This window comes from Antedon mediterranea, chromosome 8, assembly GCF_964355755.1.
Source record: "Antedon mediterranea chromosome 8, ecAntMedi1.1, whole genome shotgun sequence".
Classification (NCBI taxonomy): Eukaryota; Metazoa; Echinodermata; class Crinoidea; order Comatulida; family Antedonidae; genus Antedon; species Antedon mediterranea.
In genome coordinates, this window is record NC_092677.1 from 11,741,457 (window position 1) to 11,761,487 (window position 20,031).

General features: G+C 35.2%; 4 protein-coding genes across 5 annotated transcripts; 2 read left to right on the top strand and 2 right to left on the bottom strand.

Moving 5' to 3' along the window:
- Position 1: 1 nt before the first annotated feature.
- On the bottom strand, positions 2-5,123 carry LOC140057775 (ATPase WRNIP1-like). The gene is made up of 7 exons (XM_072103504.1): positions 4,512-5,123; positions 4,117-4,311; positions 3,518-3,747; positions 2,904-3,118; positions 2,347-2,502; positions 2,150-2,229; positions 2-447 (listed from the first exon to the last, which is right to left on the bottom strand). The coding sequence occupies exons 1-7, from the start codon at positions 5,100-5,102 to the stop codon at positions 178-180; spliced, it is 1,737 nt and encodes a 578-aa protein (XP_071959605.1). The 5' UTR covers positions 5,103-5,123; the 3' UTR covers positions 2-177.
- Positions 5,124-5,243: 120 nt separating this feature from the next.
- On the top strand, positions 5,244-8,525 carry LOC140057793 (cytochrome c oxidase subunit 4 isoform 1, mitochondrial-like). Its single transcript, XM_072103533.1, has 4 exons — positions 5,244-5,330; positions 7,009-7,247; positions 7,559-7,690; positions 7,963-8,525. Exons 2-4 carry the CDS (start codon positions 7,010-7,012, stop codon positions 8,097-8,099), a joined length of 507 nt encoding a protein of 168 aa, XP_071959634.1. The 5' UTR covers positions 5,244-5,330; position 7,009; the 3' UTR covers positions 8,100-8,525.
- A 380-nt stretch (positions 8,526-8,905) lies between these two features.
- Positions 8,906-14,925, bottom strand: LOC140057783 (uncharacterized protein C20orf96-like). The gene is made up of 10 exons (XM_072103516.1): positions 14,905-14,925; positions 13,578-13,771; positions 11,187-11,421; positions 10,943-10,997; positions 10,762-10,806; positions 10,478-10,577; positions 10,203-10,360; positions 9,945-10,112; positions 9,345-9,487; positions 8,906-9,102 (listed from the first exon to the last, which is right to left on the bottom strand). Exons 2-10 carry the CDS (start codon positions 13,723-13,725, stop codon positions 9,042-9,044), a joined length of 1,113 nt encoding a protein of 370 aa, XP_071959617.1. The 5' UTR covers positions 13,726-13,771; positions 14,905-14,925; the 3' UTR covers positions 8,906-9,041.
- Positions 14,926-14,962: 37 nt separating this feature from the next.
- Positions 14,963-19,886, top strand: LOC140057786 (uncharacterized). 2 transcript variants are annotated; one of them, XM_072103523.1, is made up of 3 exons: positions 14,963-15,271; positions 16,734-17,118; positions 18,022-19,886. In XM_072103523.1, exons 1-3 carry the CDS (start codon positions 15,208-15,210, stop codon positions 18,383-18,385), a joined length of 813 nt encoding a protein of 270 aa, XP_071959624.1. In that variant the 5' UTR covers positions 14,963-15,207; the 3' UTR covers positions 18,386-19,886. The 2 variants fall into 2 exon arrangements, with proteins under 2 accessions (XP_071959624.1, XP_071959623.1); XM_072103522.1 differs by lacking the exon at positions 14,963-15,271 and adding an exon at positions 15,866-15,954.
- Positions 19,887-20,031: the final 145 nt, after the last annotated feature.

The following is a 20,031-nucleotide window of genomic DNA, read 5'->3' on the forward strand; positions in this document are numbered from 1 at the left end:
TTTTTATATTTTAATATTTATTATAATGTCCATTCGATTGAAAGAGACTTTAGTTTGATATAAAAACAGCAACAGTAGTTTATTTCCATAGGTGTCAATATTCTTTACTCCATGCAATACTGTATGTACCATGATGTATTCAAATATTCTTGTTCATTTTATTTTAAACATTATTTCTTAAAACCTTTTCTTGTCTTTAAAGAAATCAATTTTTGCTATCTGTTCAGGCAGATAGCTTTGTTGCCCAGGGCCAGCCGTTCGCTTGTAGCCCTTTGCATAGCCCATGTCCTTCATCAACTTTGTCGGTGCATTGCGCAAATGAAGAGGCACACCTGGCATAGCTCCTTCATGATTCTCTATATGATCTTTGACCCGATTATAAGCCATGTAGGATTCGGTGGATTTTGGCGCTCTTGCGAGGTAGACAACACAGTGCGACAAGTTGATCTGTGAATAAATGAAATAAATTATAATAACTAGATGGTACGCTCGCTTCGCTCGCGTACCATCTAGGTCGTGCCCACAGATGGTTCTCGAATACATAATAATTTCAGGGTTAAAAAACTGGCGATTTCAAATGTACGTACCGCAGGACAATAATACATGTCGTTTACAGGAACGAATAAATAGACACTGTGATTTATGTACTGAACTAAAATTAGCACCCTGGGAATTACTTCCGAAAGAGAAACTTGTCACAAAATGAGACCAATTGTTTAAGTCAAATTTAAACAAACTTAATTTGTGTTTTGTATGTAACATTAGGGTTGAGGGATGGGAAAGAGGATGGGTGCAAAGAGGAACAATTTTTAAATATATTCTTTATCCATGTAGTAACGAAATATTAATTGTTTTCATGTTTTACAAATAATATACCACTAAACACAGTAAAACATTGCGATGTAATACTTTGTTGAAACTATCACCGTCCTAGTCGATTGAAATAGTATAGTACATGTAACGATACATCACTACGACGTGTATAATATGTTTATATAATGTAAAACAATTTGTGAAAACCACACCGATTCGTGGCAAATCATAAATTCGAGTAATAAATATTAAATTATCTAACTCAAATTAATTAGTAGGCCTAATGGGTTTCAATTGTTTCTTAGAGCCAATTCATACTTAAGTTGGTTCCTAACCCTACCCACCAAAGTTGTTCTGCGTTTAGGGCATGTGATGCACCGTAGGCCTATCCTCTCCCGGCTTTACAACGCTACTCATGCCAGTGAGGGAAGGGTGATGCTGTCACGTGGGTGGTTTAACTGCAATAATAAAGATTTGTACATAATATACGGCGACTGAAAACGCTAGCTCATTATCCGTTAAAAAATATCTATATCCAACCTCTGCAACACAGATTGAAAAAAAAAATGGATCGAATTTCTGTTATGAGTATACAGTACTTGCCTTTACGACGCCTGAGGGAATAGACACTTGTGGAACAGAGATTGGAATGTTCCATTCATTTCAAATCAATACATTTGCATAAACGTATATTAAATCTATCAAAATAGTATTTTTTTAAGAAAATCGGCCTGTCTTCAACATTATGATACTGTACTCGAGCTGTTCAACCGGTTTTCAGCTATTAAAAACAATTATCGTAGGAGGAGATAGGAAAATGCGAAGCCTCCTCGCATTTTTGTGGCGGGTATTTTTCAAGATGGACATCCATTAGACAGTGTATACCACGATCGAAAAACACCCCTATTTGGGGCAAATCGTTGAACCTAAATTCGTTTTAATCGTCAATAACTAATTATCGAACTCAATTTAATTAGTAAACAGGGTTACATCAGGCGGTTAAAATCAGTACCGAAAGTACGAACCTAACTTTATATACCATCGAGTAAACATTCTAGAAATAACGCGCGATTTACCGAATTTTGCCCTTACGTAAATTTATATATAGATGATTAATATTTTATTTACTTAACTTGTATTAAATATTTCTCCATAGGTTATTAATGTAGTAGTGTCTACACTATAAACTAATATGGTAGCGATATGACCAAATATGGTAGTGATATGACCAAATATGGTAGTGATTTGACATCATGTCCATATATGGGCACATCACAAAGAAGTATTATTCTTTATTATTATATTTATTTATATTCTTATGTTTCTTTAATCTAACCTGACATTCTGGCATCCCATTGTAGTGGCAGGCACTGTATGTAGCTACAGCCAATGGAAGTGCTTGGGCGTCTGCTAAACCTGTGAACACAACATAGTCATGTGTTTTGTGTTTAAATTAATTATTATTAGAAAATTGACAACAAATTTGTTATCAGTGTAAATGCATATAACGTTAAAATAGAAAAGGTATCGTACCAACGTCCTCGCTAGCGAATACTATTAGTCTTCTGGCAACAAACAATGGATCTTCCCCACCCAGAATCATTCTTCCGAGCCAATAGAGGGCAGCGTTTGCATCGGACCCTCTCATTGATTTGATAAGAGCAGAAATACAATTATAATGTTCTTCACCTAGTGAAAGATAGTGGTAAAGTAATTTAAAAATAAATAGCAAAGGCATTTGTGAAAGCTATTTGAATGCTGTTTACAGGCGGAACAGTGACAATAAAAACTATATGCAAAATTTAAAAATACCATTACTCCATGATTTAAAGGTACCAAAACATTATTTAAAAATACCACCCCATGATTTAAAGGTGCCACTACATAATTTAAAAGTACCACCCCATTATTTAAAGGTGCCACTCCATGATTTAAAGTACCACCTCATAATTTAAAGGTACCACCCCATAATCTAAAGGTGCCACTCCCATGATTTAAAGGTGCCGGAATACTTTCACCTCCATTGCTTACAATGAGGTGAAAGTAGTAATTTTAAGATGACTTTTTTTTTAAATCTGCAATTTGTATACCTGTACGATCATAAACTACATGTGACCTCTGCAACACATCTCTAACCTTTGCCATATCAATCACTGATATTCCATCTGTATTGCTCTCCGATTGGTCAGTTGACTCGTTAGCTTGTGCTATAAGTTGTAACGTATTAAGCGCTGTACGTGCATCTCCGTCGCAATAAAGACCGATTCCTGTCAAGGCTGGTTGAGTTATGAACCTTTGATTAGATCTTGAGGAAAAGGGAAAAATGTTGGGGATATCTATGCCTACACAGTGCATGTTAGATTTGGACAAAGTTTTTTTACCTTCACAGTCTTTACTAGGGAGAGTATCTTAACCTCTGTCTACACTATCAAACTTTATGTGACAACAAAATGTGATGTGCCTATATATGGATAGATCACTACCATATTTAGGCATATTACATTTGTTTTTTGTCAAACAAGTTTGATAGTGTAGACAGAGCAATGCCATTTTCAGGATTTCCTTTCTGCACACTTTTTCCCCAACTTTGTATTTTGATCTAAAATTCAGAACTATTGTGTACAAAGACCGAGGTACTCATAGAACAACCGTTTTTTGCTTTTCTTTTCACCAGTTGATTGTGCTTATATATAACTGTACATACTTGTTTGAACTAGTATCCATTGATTTAACATCATCGTCCTTTACTATGGTTAGCTCAAGTTCTGCTGCTCCTTTCTTTAATATCATTTCTAACTCATCTTGACACAGCTTCTCTAACACAACAACACGACATCTACTCAGTAGAGCTGAGTTCACCCTGAAGGAAGGGTTCTCCGTCGTTGCTCCTATCAGTGTGATCGTTCCATTCTCAACATGGGGGAGGAAGGCGTCCTATAATTTAATCAAGGACACTGGTTAATATTTATAGTTGGGCCCAACTCCATGTTAATATCTAGTATCAAAATATACTCTTTTTTAAAGTAAACAATTGACTAAAAAAATATTACATATAGAAAAACCTCTAAAGCTCTGTCTACATTACCAAACTTTATGTGACCCAAAAATGCGATGTGCCCATATGGTCATATCATTGCCATATTTGGGTATATCACTCCATAACTGGGCACATCACACTTTTTTGTCAAACTAGTTTGATGTGTAGACAGAGCTTAAGGGGACAACTTTGGGACGCAACATATTTCCCCTGACTAGGGGTTGTTCTTAGTGTAAAAACAATATACAGTATTGCCTCTCTCAAACCTGTTGTAACTTATTAAATCTGTGGATTTCATCAATAAACAAGATGGTCTTCCTTTTGAACATTTTTTGTTCGTTCTTAGCTGCCGTTATCGTAGTTTTTACTTCACTCAAATTGCTACTTGTTGCAGACAACTTTACAAATCTTAAATTTCCATTTTTCTTCGCTCGGTTTGCAATGACATTTGCTAATGAAGTCTGCAATGAAAATAGTTATTAGTTATTTTATCTGAATACAAAATTACAGTCGCTAGACCAGTTAATTTTGAATGACATTTGAAAATTGATTTTTATTCTGGCAATAACCAATTTGCAATTGTTTGCAAAATTTCCCAGGACCTGTTGGTCTATATACTTGGACGTGTACGGTATATGGTATATTATTATATTTGCATAACCTTTCCACAACCAGGTGGTCCCCAGAGTATACAGGAGGGAACATGATCAGACTCCAACAATGTCCGCAAAACTGAATTTTGACCAATGGCTTTGCTTTGACCAATGTAATCGTCCAAGTCCATTGGCCGCATTATTTCAGCCAGAGGCTTGAATTGAGATGATTTTGTATATGTAGACTGATTTGGAATGCTGCCTTCTCTCAGTTTGGCAGCACCAGATGCAGACTTTTCCTCGTTTGAAGTTTTTTCTTCGTCGTGGTGTGTCTTCTGTTCTGGCCGTTTAGATTCAGTTGACTTTAAAGATCTGTTTGGCGATACTATTTCTTGTTTCTTTTGTGGTTGCTGAAATATTGACTGCCATTTATTAGTCATGTTCGTTGATTTAACTTCAAATCTGGGTTTTTTGGCTGGCGGAACCATTTCACAACCACTGTCGACCCTATGACTCCTTCGTGTATGTTCCCCGGAATGTTTTGTCGCTGATGTTTCTCCAGTTTTCTTGAAGTCTAAACATGTATCAACATGATCGTTAATTGATTTAGAATTAACAGACAACCCACAAATTGGGCATACAACCTCAGATGAAGACATTTTTATTTACACACTAATCTGATCACCACACCAAAAAAGTTTGTTTACAAGATCTTTAGCCCTTGTTTACATGGCATACTGCCACCAACAACCAAAATTAATGATGGTTGAAACTTTTTATTTTGTCTGCTGCCACCACGACTGACTACTACTTGCCTTTGATCGCCATCTTGAATTGTGCATTTCGTAGAAGTTCACGCCGACGGAATTTGTGTTTTTTTAGCAAAAGTACGTGTTATTGATTTATATTAAATAATAAAAACTATAGAATGATTATTTTAAATTATGTACTATTTTTGTTGTATTTTAGTATGCTCTTGTTCTTAGTTATTACTCATTGGAATTATGCTAGGCCCTCTAGCCTAGTAGTAGTAGGCCGGTATTCGCTAGCTAGCCTAGCTAGGCCTAGCCTAGTTATATTAGGCTGATGCTAGGCTAGGCCTAGACCTCCGGTCGGGAGGTGGTTCGCCCAACACTCACTCAGGCTAGCTAGCTATACGGTATTATAGGCCTATAAAGTACCTCGTATAGGCTAGGCCGGCCCTACCTACTAGGCCTAGAGGCCTACTGCTAGGCTAGATAGTAGTAGACCTGTTAATTAAGACGTACTGTATGTATTGTAGGCTGGGCTGATTTAAGCTAACTGGACTGGATATTTATTTAGTTCAATCAGTGTACTAGTACTAAGTACTAGGCACATAATATAGCCTGCTGCGCCCGTTATTTGCCATTTCTGGCATTATTTATTATTAATATTATGCTTTTTTTTTGCATTATTTTTGGAGGCCCACTCACGCACGGCACGGCATCTTGCATAATGCTGCGGCATTATTAATATTTAGCCGTTTTTGGCATAGACCTAATCTGGTATAATTTTGTGTTTTTTGAACAACTAAAAATATAATACCACAGTCTCAGAAGAATAATTATTAATATTTTGTTTAATCTTGCAATTTTGTACATTCACCTAACTCAATATCAAATCGTACAAAACAGGTCTGTCAGGTTTTTTCCGTACAATAGAAAAGGCTGCTCACAAACTACCATGTGTGCGATAGCCTATAGAATAGGCACACAACGAAACCGACGAAGCTAGCCGCGATTGACCTTGCTCAGTCTATTTCAGAGATCATGCAGGTTATTGAATCCCATGTAGAAACACTTATAAGCGAAAACATTATTATTATTATTTGCATCATAAAATTGACATAAAGACTTTTTTTGGCAAATCGGGAACATTTCTTGTATTTACACACTTTGTAAATAAATCATAAAAATATAAATGTTGATTTTTTTTATTGTTTCTTTTGATTATCTGGACTCGGTAAGTAGATTTTGCAATGCACCTGTGACGTCACAGCAATTTACGGTGATGGCTGTACGGCGAGCGTGTGCGGCGATATCCTTAGTCTCGCAATTGTTCTGAAATCATATGTAGGTCTAAATCCCTAATACGTTTTCAGCTAAAAAATTATAAATGTCTAAATGTTGTGTTTTTACAGACGTTTTTTTTAGACATGCAACCGTGGTGGTGCTATTTAGGGCCACATTTTGGGGATTTGGCATTATTTTTCCCAATCTTTTTTATTTGAGACGGCTACTGCATAATTTTATTGCTGGTAACAGAACAAAGGATTCATCATATACTGATGAAATGCATTTATTTAAATTCATCGAATCATCTTTTTTTGGTTTATTCATACATTTGTTTAGCCTAAGACAGATTACTTATTTTAGATATAATATTATTTTAGGCCTGGTTTTGCATGAATAATATAATAGGCGTAACATACTAAGGTCTACTGTATGTATTTAAAAATTAGTGTTTATTTTACTATTATTAGTTTAGTATTATACTTGATTTTAATTGACAGGCCTAGTGACTAATGATTTTCTTTTATTTCAGAATGGCACTTCTAAGATTGACGTCGCAACATATTAGATTTACAGCTCGCCGCTTTGCTGGCACCGTTGCCCAAGTGTCACGTGAGGGCGACCCTAATTACGTCTATAACGACAGGTTGGACTATCCTGCCCCTAAAGTAAAATATGTCAAGGATATTGACTTATCATCAGAAATGAAAGCATTAAAAGAAAAAGAAACCGGTGACTGGAAGAACTTAACAGCCGAAGAAAAGATTCAATGTAAGAATCAAAGTTAACAAATTAAACTCAAATTTAATAATTCCAGAAGTACATTTTTTAAAATAACATATTTTATTCTGGCAGCATATGAATGTTATATTTATAAACAGTTAAAAATAGTTTTTTTTGTGTACATTATGGCTTGTATCTAAACTGCAGTAACTGATCATTCAAGGCCTACAGTAGTATCTATCTGTAAACTCCAGCAACTCCCCAATTACATTCACACTGCAGGGTGACTTGGGTTTGGAGAATTGACAGTTAACAATTTTAAAGCATTTTAATAACATTCTTACCTTGTTTTATTGTAGTGTACAGACTGAGTTTCAATAAGACATATGCAGAGATGCGTGCTCCAACTGGTGAAACTAAATATGTTATAGGCGGTATCTTAATAGGCCTGGCAGTATCTGCTCTTGTATTTGCGTTCCAGAAAAAATTTAGTAAGTTTCTAGTTCTAACATCCTATTTATAGAATTTTGAACATGTTGTAAGATAAGAGGCATACACAGGTAGTGTGGTTAAGTTTAACTGGTTATGTGTTATTTTAAGTGAAAACATTATTTTTGGGGTATTTTTTTCTACGGAAGTGATTAAGTTTGTTAAAACTACAAGATGGCCTATACAAAGTCTATTTTTATTAATCTTCATTTTTCATGTTTTTGGGGAAAAAAACATCTCAAGTAATATTTACTAAATATTTCTTTTCTAATAGTTGCACCCGAGCTACCTAGATCTATGACTCCGGAATGGCAAGAGGAAAATTTGAAATACAGTATAGCTATTAGAAACAATCCAGTAACTGGCATCGCTTCACGATGGGACTACGAAAAAAACGATTGGAAGAAATAAACACACACACCTGTGCAAGATAACATTACATTTAGAAATATAAAACAGAAAATTAAAACAGATTTTGAAACAGTCTCTTTTTATCGCAATAAATCACATGTAAAATAGTTAATTTTTCCATTTGATATCACTAATTATAAAAAGGAATGTGTTATTTTATAATTGGGATTGAATGTTTAAATTTGAAGTTAAATAGTGGTATCTCACGAAACGCAAACTTTTAGTTTAATTAATGTTACTGAAGAATAGTGAATGCAATAGTTGGATTGTGAAGTAATTCAATATTTTCCATTTTGAAAGACCTCAAAATATCTTGAAACTCTGGTTGGAAGTATTATATAAGTAGTACGATACTTACTCTGAAACACATGTCTATGATATTGTGTATCTTTGATGTGATAATAATAAAGTGAGTGGCTGTTTAAAGTAGTTGTTGCCATCTTTGTATTGCTAGTTTCGTTAATTTTCTTTCATGCTTTGTTTTATCTGTAGCATTTACCGGAAGCACAACCATCTTGTTAAGGTTAGTTGACAGTAAGACAGTGTAGGCTGTCCATTTTTTAGACCTACTAGCAGCGTTCCGCAAACTTTTATTACGCAGCCTAAAATCCGGTTCCCGGGATCTAGCTGCGGCCCTACCACCCAGCTGGTAGTAAGTAATGAGGCTAATATAAAAATAGTCTGCAAAACGTCATACTAGAGTGCCTGCATCCAAAAAGTAAACTCAGAAGTATTCACCTTTTTTCTTGTCTGTTGTAGTATGGTAAAAAAAAAACACTCATTTCTTTGTAATGTACAGTATACTTTTATTAAGTTTAAAATGTTGCAGTGTAAAACAATGCTTAAATATACATCTATGTAATAGTTTGCATCATTTGACGTAATAAGAATGCACCAGCAGGACGGATAAACTGGAAGATTGACCTTCGAACCATGATCACTTCATATCGGAAGCCATTCTTGGACGGGTATATCTAATACAACCTCCATGTCTGGAGTACACCTGTAAGACAAGACAATTATCCTGTGTTTATATTGTTTTTTGGTGAGACTAGTATGGTCCCTTTTTCCTAACTAGTACTGTATACAATACAGTACTTTAATACAGATTTCAGCTACCAGACTTTACCTCTTTTTGGGAAATTAAGCATCTGCATTATTAGAAAATGGTAATAAAATGGAACTGTACTACTGTCGTGTCATATATTTACCATATTCCATGTTATAAAGTATAGCTTTACTTACTTTGGTATAGTACGATAAAGATGAGGAAATAGTTGCTTTCGAACACTAATCTCTGGGCTGACTTTGAGTGCGTCTACTTCTTTTGTAAGGTTCTCGTTTTCTTCCTCCAACTTTAATTGGTTTTCTTTATATTCTTCAATTTCCTTAAAATATAATTTATTCATTGTTCCCATTCTATAACCTGTTTCATTTACAGTGAATGAGTGCATAGTTAACTCTTTTAATTTCAGTATAACCTCTACTTTGGGACACCCAAATAGTGATCATGCGATACTGTCATCAAGGCAATCTAACAACAGAACACTTGCCAAGATAGGAAATCATAACAGTCCTTTGATCTTATGTCTGGCTGCGACAAATACCAACAGTACTGTACTTATTCTTTGCGTCGTGTGGTGTCTGTTAAGGGGTGTGGTACTGATCATGTCGCAGCCACAGATAAACCCTTTGATCTCTGGAGCTCAGCATCCTGTTGTTAGAATGTTTTTATGTGTGTTTTACCACTATAGCCAACCCTTATTCACGGGACACCTATTGAATCCTGAAGGTGTCTCCTTAATTGGGGTACTACCCAGTCCCCTACTATTGCAAGTAATCTACCTTTTTCATCACCATATTTTGTAGTGCCATGTCCTTGAGGCTCACATGCATAGAAGCAATGGCATTCTCAGTCGCCTCGGATTTGATGTCTTCAATTGTCTCTTGACCTTTAACCTCATATTTCTCTTGCTCGATTGAAATTATATTTTCAAGATCAACTTGCTCTGTCTATAAAGAAACATTTTATTAATAAATCTGAAATTATCTTTGCACATTGGTAAATAATTTTGTAGGAATAATTTATGAATTTCATAATACCTCAAATTCTTTAGACAACTGTTCGATTTGTATCCTCAGTGCATTTATTTTCATAGCTTTCACAGGATATTCTTTATCTTTGTAGCTAAGCAGTACACTCAGCTCAGTGCGTTTATTTTTTAATGCTTGTTGTACTTCGGAAAATTGCTTTTCCAGGCCTGTAGATGAAGAGAAAGAATAGCTACGGTTAGGCCTGGCTATGGTCAACTATATACTGTAAACTACTGTTTAGTGTTCTCCACACTCTACACACATTTATACTATTTTCACCATACCCTTGAGACCTGCATTCACTTCATCTTCTGTATTTTTCAGTTCTGTTAATGCTTTTTCTTTTTCATTGTCAAACTTAAAAGTTAATGTTGACACAGCCCCCTATTAAAATTAAAAACAATATAGTCTTTTACAAAACATAGGATGAACGTTTTTGTTTTTAGATTGCTATAAAGCTCTGTCTATACTATCAAACTAGTTTAATTGTTGTATAGACAAAGCTTTAAACTTGAAAAACACAGTTATACAGTATCTTATGATATAATCAAAACAAGATAATGCTTACCCGATATCGTTCATATTTCTGCAGAATTTGTTTCACATCTTTATGCTGTAAATATACAAAAATATATATTTAATAGTTTTAACGTAAATGTCGTTGGAAGGTTGCTTTGTAATCAATAAACTTGGGTCAACTATTTATTGGCCCAGCTCTGCTAAAAAACAATTAGAAATGTTTTACATACTGTTTTTTCTTCTGCACCTTCAATCTCTGTCCGAAACTTCTCATTTTCATTTAATCTAAAATCACTTTCATTAAAGAAGAATTTGTAGACATTTTGAATGTATTACCAAGTAAGAAATGGTGACGCAAGGGGAATGCTTACACCTATCCCAACCCAACAACAGCTTTCTTCCAAGTTGGCCCTTCTCTACTACCCAGCCCAAATATGGAAGGCCGAGAAACCCATTCCAAGATTCAAAGGATACAAAACCTCATGCCTAGCTTTGTAGTTTGTAACAGCTTGCTTTCTGGATTTGATCAGTAGTTGCAGGACATTTATCTCTCTCTGTCGTTCAGCATTTAGCTCATCCTTGCTAGGTCCTGCTGGTTGGTCTGACCTCTTGTGACTATGGTTGCACACTGATGACGAGCTAGGCTTATCAAAGCGGTGACCACTCTTTACATGAAAGGTTGAATGGGTTGCAGTGTTCAGTCGAGCATCTAAATAAGGTAAAGAAAAATTGGTTTATTAGGTGATCATTTAGAATAAAATGATCACCTATTGTTATTGTATGAAATCTTAATATTTGTTACTTTCTGTACAGATTTTGTGTGTCAATTATCTCATAAAGTTGAATGGCAATGATCACAAGAATTTCACAATGTCTTTCTAATACTTTAACTTAGTCCTAAAAAGCTTTTCAGCGTGATCACTCATCCGTGACGTCATTTATACGCCATTTTGTGAAATCGCATTATCAATCATATCTCCATAATTCATTATCACATATTAATGAAATTCCCTACACGTAAACTTCAGGTCAAGGGTAAAAATATTAGCAAATAAAAACGCACGCGTACATAGGTTCATGCGCGTAAAATCTCGCGTTAAAAGTTTAAAATGTGAAAAATCAATTTCTAATCAATTTTCTACGCATTTCATGTCATTTTAAGCATGTCAAAAATTCCCACGCGCGCGCACATTTTTTCGCGCGCGGCACGCATGTAGCGTTAAAAACATATTTTTTCACTTGATTCATGTTTTTTCAGCCCTTTTCTCGTAATTTTACCAACTTTTAAACAATTTCGACTTTAAATCACGTCATGCGAGCACGTCGAATTTGAGAATTTGCGCGTGTTTTTGATGAAAAAGTAAAAAAATTCGTCAAAATTATGCCTTTTTTTAAACAGTCATATTTTCTAAACTAAACGGTGAAAGTTATTTTTATTACATAATCTGGAAGATGATGAGTTGTAGATATTGGATCATGCATCAATATGGCTAACCGGACATTGTGACGTCATTGTATGGCCACTCGAATATAAAATATTGGATTTTTGTCTCTTTCGTCATAGCTTATCGCATTTAATAGAGCGCATATCCATTTATGCGTTTTCCATTTTGCACCTGATTTTGATATTGTCTAGGTCAATCAATTATCTTTCGAATGATTTACCATTTTAAACATTTTTATGACGTCATGATGTTCAAAAGCGTGAATTCCTTGGGTCATTTATTTTCATCATTACAGTAAATTTCAATATGTTATAGCTCCTCAGAATAAAAAGAAATACTCATGATTAAAACGTTTTCTGGAAGCTGTTGAATTGTAGATACGAATTCATGTAAAAATTTTGCGCATCGGATGTAGTGACGTCATCATATGACCAGTTGAATTATAAAAGTCGTATTTTCATATTTTGCGTCATAGTTCATGACATTTAAAAGAGCGCGCATCCATATTATGCGTATCCCAATTTATTCAACATATTAATAAGTTGTTTCTCAAATAATTTCCTTCCAAAATTGCTATCTACGTATTTCAATTTGATGACGTCATCATTTTAAAATTTGGAATAAAGGAGGGTCCCGTTATTTTCACCTATTCTGCACTGTATTTAGTATGTATGCTACACTGTATATAGATATACCGTATATACTGTATATACTGTACATATTGTATATGGCATATAGGCACAATTCAGCACTATAAGCGTATAGGATGGCATACATCAGCATTTTCCGATCGTATGTTAACGTACGTGCATGTTTAAAAAAAATTAATTTCAGTAAAATGATAAAAATGATCACCTATAATTCGTCAAAGTGACGAATTAAATTCTAGTTAATTATTATAACTTTTGTTTTTCAAACTTTTTTTTGTTACTAGGGATTTTGTTTTGTCACATTTCTTAAGCTCTACACTCTGTCTACAAACAAATGGTATGTGCCCATATATGGACATGATGATGTCATATCACTACCATATATTTAAGCATATCACTACCACCATATTTAGGCACATCACACTTTTTTTTGTTAAACTAGTTTGATAGTGTAGACAGGGCTTTAAAGAGCAAACCTGTCGACCGAATAGGGATTTTAGGCCTATACTACCGTATATTATTACAATGATATTGATTACAATTTAAAAAAACATTGTTTTGATGAAATATAAGGTGCGTCTTATACATCGACGATATAAAAAATACCGATATTTTACTCTCAGTTAGGGGGTGCGTCTTATACACAGGTGCGACTTATACACCGAAATATACGGTATACCAAGAATCATCGTCCTATTCAAATCTAATTCAGTAATTTCTTAATGTCCTGGTTGGATCCACAATAAGCATTATTTCACAAACAGACATACCAGCTGCTAGTCTGTTAGGTGATGTAGTACTGAGGATCTTTTGGACACGTTTCTTTCGCTCTTTTCTCTTCCATTGATCATAATCTACTGGTTTGATATCAATGGCACCTAATGATGTCAGAATCGCTTCATCCTCTTTAGTTGTCATCTCTACTTCTTTCAGTAGTACTAGGCTAGTAGTAGTAGTGGAACTTCTGAAAAACAGTTTATTATTATATATTATAATACCCCGTATAATACATTAATATTATTATTGAGTATTAATAATTAATAGGCCTACTAGGCCTATTAATAATTTTAAAATGTTAAAACAATATAAGTTATTATTATTTATTAATAAATTATAGCTGATCCCTAACTAACTAATTAGACTAAGATATGAGATTTCTGATATAATTATGCACTTGTCAATTGTATGACCCACTATACGACCCCCGGGAGAGGTGCGTCATGGGTGCGTCATTTACAAATAATTACCGACGCAGGGGTGCGTCAAAAAACCTAGATGGTACGTCACATCAATGAACAAGGTGTGTCAATGTCCGTCACTTTACCACCCACCATATCATAAACAACATGGCCACAGTGCGTCAAAATGGGTGCGTCATGGTCACCTAAAGGTAAGTCACCTTTTTGACGCACGGGTGCGTCATGGTATTCAAAAGTATGACGCACATCTGACAAATGACGCACCTCTCCCGGGGGTCGTATAGTGGGTCATGCAATTGACAAGTGCATAATATATATTATGTATATAATAGGATAAACATTATAATGTATACGACATTTAGCGCGACCAAAGTAACAACGCGATCAACCCATGTCAAACGCAACCGATGATTAAAACAGCGTACTAACTACCAAAATAAAACCGTGGGCGACTTTGCGATGGGGCGAATTTGTGATGGGGCGACTTTGCGATGGGGCGATTTTGCGATGGGGCGACTTTGCGATGGGGCAACTTTGCGTTGGGGCGACTTTGCGATGGGGCGACTTTGCGATGGGGTGACTGTGTCGGGGCGACTTTGTTTTGGGGCGACTTTGCGATGGGGCGACTGTGTAAGGGGCGACTTTGCGATGGGACGCCATCCATACCAAACTATCCTGAGAGCCGACAGCGCTAGCTACCTAGAGGTAGGGCCTAGCTGGGGCCTTGTAAGGCCGCCCTAGAGGCTAGGCCTCTAGAGCCTAGAGGCTAGGCTAGCCCTAGTTAGTAGGCTATAGTAGCCTAGGCCCTAGCCTAGACCTAACCTAGTGCTAGGCCTAGCTAGGCCTACTACTAGTAGTAGGCTAGGGCCTATTATTAGAGAGCTGATAAAAACTAGACCTCTCATCGTATTTCAGTATTAAGTACGCTAAAAATCAATTGTTTTAATAAAAACCTTTCAATACTACATATTTGGTATTAAAATGTTTTTTTATCGTCAAAAAGGCAATTTAAAGTCCATTGTTTATTTCGGCCATTTTTCGTGAATTGTTGCTAAGGTTGATTTTTAAGAAGTTATTATAGAGGGCGATATACAACACGTGAAAAAAAATCATCGTGCGTCGTACAAATTTGATTGTTTGGTCGAAAGATAAGTTCAAAATAATCGATTCAGATGTTGGTTTTACAAATACTTACATAAAGATGTTTAAGAATATAATATATTGGCGAATGCAATTAAAATCGATATTTTTGGAAAATTCTAAACGTAAGTTTTTATTAAATAAATCTGGCATACCTACTAGAGGCCTCTAGTCTAGGCTAGCCTAGGCCTAGCCTAGGCCATACCATTTAATAGACTCGGCTGGACCAAGCTACTATCCATTTGACCTACATGAGTGTTTGTTTTGTAGTATAGGACCTAGGGTTAGCTCAGGAATTTTAATACAGTTACTTAGACCTAGTACATTGTACCTGTGTGTGTGTCACTTTGTTTCCATTAACCTACTTTCAGAAAGCTGCTTTTCGGTAGTTTTTTTTATTGAACAAAAAAAAATGATGTAATACTAGTGAGTGTATTACTAAATAAATAAATCATGTATACTAGCCTAGTATTACTAATTTATTACTACTACTTTACTAACTACTGTACATGATGATTCCTGAAATTTTATTAATATTTTATTAATATAGGTAGCTAGGTCTATAATAATACTAGGCCTAGGCTATTTTAAAATCGCTGTGGCTAAAGATACGGTACCGTATTCTAACTTCTGTTTACTAAAGATACGGTAAAATTGCATTACGTCATAACCAGCCAATGGGGTGCTGGTACGTGTGTGACGTCATATCGCGAAAACCATGGAGGTATGGCGAAAACAGTGATCAACCGCATTTTCTTTATGCTTTATTTATCGCTATTATCGCCGTCGTGTGTGACAAAAACTAAATGTAGCCTACGTCTGTTATTATTATTGAAAAGCCATGTTGATTTTAATTCTAGAATAGAGAAAACCGTTTTAAAAGAGGCCTAGGCCTACTTACTACGTACTATGTATAACCTCATTATATGAGTTTGTTTGTGAAGGGAAAGCGATTCCAGGCTGTGGCCAGCTGCATATGTGTGCGCTGATTTCTGTGACTCGTCAGCCCTGGGGCTACACTGCTGTCTAAATCATAGTATTTAAGGGCTCCTTTATTGTCCGCATTTGCTTGTTGTTTATGGTCACCATTGTAAACAAAGTTTTAAAAAAATATAGGCCTAAATAGGCCATTTGGAATAAAAATAAAACCCTCATCTGCAGCCCAGCACACACATCCACGCAGCCTGGCGCCGCCGATAGGAATTCTCTACATATATACAACCAACAACAGACGCGATATGAAAACAAAATCCCAAGTCCTTATACGATGACGTCACACACGTACCAGCACCCCATTGGCTGATTATGACGTAATGCAATTTTACCGTACCTTTAGTAAACAGAAGTTAGAATACGGTACCGTATCTTTAGCCACGGCGTTTTAAAATATGTGTTTTATTTGGTTTATTTATTATATAATATAATAAAGGCCTAGTATATATTTTATTTATATACTGACTCTAGACTTCACTACAATGTAGCTAGAAGACACTCATATTTTTCCAGACAGTAAAGTTGAACAATAGACTCCCTATCAACCTTGTGTACTCCTGGTCTACTGTACACTACTTATTAATCCTCTTTCAGATATTCAACTTTCCAACCATACAAGGACTGGAATGCAATATGCCGCCATCTCTAGTTTTCCAACTTCATCGCAGAAATTGCTTTCTTCTAAAAAAACAAATCCTTGCTACGCGTCTGCCTTCAATAAAACACTAGAAGATAATATGTTCTTCAATTCAAGATTGTTTTCCACACATGACAGTAACAAGTCGAACATAGACAAAAACCACACAGGACAGGTTGATGAAGAAGAACCAATTATTGCTATGTATGATGAGAAGGGAAATAAACTGAGTAATTGGGCACGTATGAAGATGATGGCTAAGGCATATGGTTATGTTATCATACCGGTGCACTGGATTATAGCGCCGGTCTGGTTTGGTTCATTCTATGTAGCAGTCACACAGTAAGTGATTCTTTTTCTTTCTGCCAGTTGTACTTTAACTAACCCCCCATATTCTAATTTAACACCTGGCATTCAGAAACTTTGTGCTCAACAGAAAATCTGTAATGTTTCGTTCAAACAGAAAACATTAATTTACTTTAGCTATTAATGCTCAAAATACTCCGTTGAAAAACTCAACGCTCAAAATACTCTGTTGAAAAACTCAACGCTCAAAATACTCTGTTGAAAAGCTGAACTCTCAAAATACTCCATTGATAAACTCAAAGCTCAAAATACTCCGTTGAAAACTTAATGCTCAAAATACTCCATTGATAAACTCAAGGCTCAAAATACTCCGTTGATAAACTTACTTTTTTTACTTTACTTTTTTGTTAAACTGAACACTAAAAATACCGGTAGTCATTGTTAAAAACTCAACGCTCAAAATACTCCGTTGTTAAACGTCAACGCTCAAAATACTCCGTTGATGAACTCAATGCTCAAAATATGCCATTTCCTGAGTTTATCCCACTATGTTTCAAATCTTTTGGATGAAAAAAAAAATGAAAACGTTACAGCGCCCCCTATTCAGTAGTAGTTGGATACTAAATACTCTTACTGTAGTGTACTTTAAAAAAAAACTTTAGCTTAAAATTTCTTAAAATGATTGTTTGATTTTGTACTTTTGGTAGATTTTCTGGTGCTTTTGAACACAACCCCTCTAATCCCACTTAATTCATATTCTCTGTAGTGTAAATCAAATAAAAGGCATGTGAATGTTTTTGAGATTGATATAAATTGATTCCAAGTAATAGATTATTACAGTTTATGTTATCATTTTATTTCCACATTTGTCGCTTGCAAGTTTCCAGTTTCTTTAAGAAAAAACAATACTGTATCAGTTAAATCTATTTTATTTTGTAGTGGAATTGATATTGTCCCTCTTCTAAACAATTTTGGGGTGAGTGAGGTGTACTTAAGTAAGTTACAGAATTCCGGCGCCAGCAACATCCTTCAAGCATACGCAATGTACAAAGTGGCGACGCCAGCTCGTTACACGCTAACGCTAGCAGCTACCGAAATGACCATACGAACCTTGAGAAAGCGGGGCTTCATGAAACCGTTACCGCCAAAGGAAAAAACTTACCGCGAGTCGATGCAGGAAACATACGCTGGGATGAAGGAAAAAATGGAAGACGTGAAGGATAAGATGGACGATGTTAAAGATAAAATGAATGAAGTGAGGGACAAATTAAAAGATGGTGAAGAGAAGGGAAAACCAAATTGATGTTAAATTATTGAAAATCTGAAAATGCTGTAATATGATTTAAGACTGAAAACAAAATGTTTTTTAATTAATAATGTAGAGAAAATATGTTCATTGGTAGAAACCAACAAACTGTGATGTGCTGAATGCAACATAAATGTTGTAAAAGCCTAAAGTCTACAGTACCACATCATTAAACTTAAACAAGTAGCTGCTGTGACGCGGATCGTGGATTTGGTTTCTACTGTGGGTTATTTCAAATTTGTTTAAGAACTTTGTGCATTTCAGTGAATACAGTCCAGTGTAGTGCTTGATAGTTGGTGTTTTAGACATTTTTCCCCCTAACGATGAGTACAAAATAAACAATAATAGATACATATACCGTAGTTCAAACGTAGCATAACATAATTTCAAGTTTTCCATGAATGATTGATAAATATAAATAGGTAGTTAAATCAAGGCATTCTAACAACAGGATGCTAAGCTGCAAAGATCAAAGGGTTTATCTGTGGCTGCAACACAATCTGTTTCACGCCTCTTAACAGACACTGCACGCCGCGGAGAATATGTACATAGTACAGTAATCTTGATATTTGTCGCAGCCAGACATGAGGTCACAGTACTGTTACAAGTTTCTTTATTGGCAAGTCGAGCTCAGTGTTCTGTTGTTAGATTGCCTTGGTATAATTAAATTAATACAATTTTTAAAGCAACTCGGCATTAATTCAATCATTAAAATTTTTTTTAACAAAAGTGGCCACCGTTATAGCTTAGTGTGGGAGATTTTTGCGTACAGTTTTTCTGTACATTGTGATGTTTTTTAGATAATTTTTACAAAATATATTTTGTAGTTTTAAAAAAAGAGACTAAAATTAATAAATTTTTGGTTGGTGCTTCTTGCAACTTTTTTATTAAATTTTAAGTAAATTTTTTATTAATTTTCCAACGATTGACTTTTTAGAATATATCATATAATATTTATAAGTTATAAATATTGTTGCAATAATGTAGAAGATAAGAAACATCAAATTACGTTAGTAATAATAATAATAATCCGATTCTAAATAAATGTGTAATGGTACTTGCAGAATAAACAAGATTTCAATTGCCTCTACTCATTCGTGTTGGTACAGTACATTTAAGTTGATAAAAGCCGGTCTTTTCGCCATGTTGAGGTTCAGTATAATAATATTTACATATTGCTTCACGGACGATTCGGCTTATCATTCGTAAAAATAAAACATTTTGTCACACGTTGACTGTCATACCTAGCAGACAAAATGGTAACGCCCGCTGGTGGCGCTGCGTAAACAGAAACAATACTAGAGAGACAAGTCTATGCATGCATCCACGGTGACATCAAACGATTTTCCAACGCGCCGCGCTTGCCTATACTAAAGCACTGCTGCCACTCAAACAAACACGCTCATTGAACTCCGTGTCTCTAACAAAACGTAGCCATGTAGAAATTGTAGGCGCAGTCTGATTTGTTCTATTGACATGTCTGTCATGTAACAACAATATATTGGTGAACAATTCTGTTTTAATTTCCGAATCACAATCGGACTACAAAAAGTTCACTTTTAGTAGTTGGTAATATTAATAAAATATGCAATTGACCATGTATGTTGTTACCGTGTCTTGTGGTCTCAAATCAACAAACGAAA

Bases quoted from the DNA above. Each gene is read 5' to 3' on its own strand.
- LOC140057793 (XM_072103533.1), top strand. From the start codon at position 7,010: ATGGCACTTCTAAGATTGACGTCGCAACATATTAGATTTACAGCTCGC. The intron at 7,248-7,558 runs GTAAGAATCAAA...GTTTTATTGTAG, and splicing joins AGCCGAAGAAAAGATTCAAT to TGTACAGACTGAGTTTCAAT. The intron at 7,691-7,962 runs GTAAGTTTCTAG...CTTTTCTAATAG, and splicing joins TGCGTTCCAGAAAAAATTTA to TTGCACCCGAGCTACCTAGA.
- LOC140057786 (XM_072103522.1), top strand. From the start codon at position 15,873: ATGGCGAAAACAGTGATCAACCGCATTTTCTTTATGCTTTATTTATCG. The intron at 15,955-16,733 runs GTAGCCTACGTC...ATCCTCTTTCAG, and splicing joins GTGTGTGACAAAAACTAAAT to ATATTCAACTTTCCAACCAT. The intron at 17,119-18,021 runs GTAAGTGATTCT...TTTATTTTGTAG, and splicing joins TTCTATGTAGCAGTCACACA to TGGAATTGATATTGTCCCTC.
- LOC140057783 (XM_072103516.1), bottom strand. From the start codon at position 13,725: ATGACAACTAAAGAGGATGAAGCGATTCTGACATCATTAGGTGCCATT. The intron at 11,422-13,577 runs GTATGTCTGTTT...TACCTTATTTAG, and splicing joins ACCTAACAGACTAGCAGCTG to ATGCTCGACTGAACACTGCA. The intron at 10,361-10,477 runs GTATGGTGAAAA...CTTCATCTACAG, and splicing joins AGTGAATGCAGGTCTCAAGG to GCCTGGAAAAGCAATTTTCC.
- LOC140057775 (XM_072103504.1), bottom strand. From the start codon at position 5,102: ATGTCTTCATCTGAGGTTGTATGCCCAATTTGTGGGTTGTCTGTTAAT. The intron at 2,503-2,903 runs GTATACAAATTG...ATCTTTCACTAG, and splicing joins TGTAGTTTATGATCGTACAG to GTGAAGAACATTATAATTGT. The intron at 2,230-2,346 runs GTACGATACCTT...TTGTGTTCACAG, and splicing joins ATTCGCTAGCGAGGACGTTG to GTTTAGCAGACGCCCAAGCA.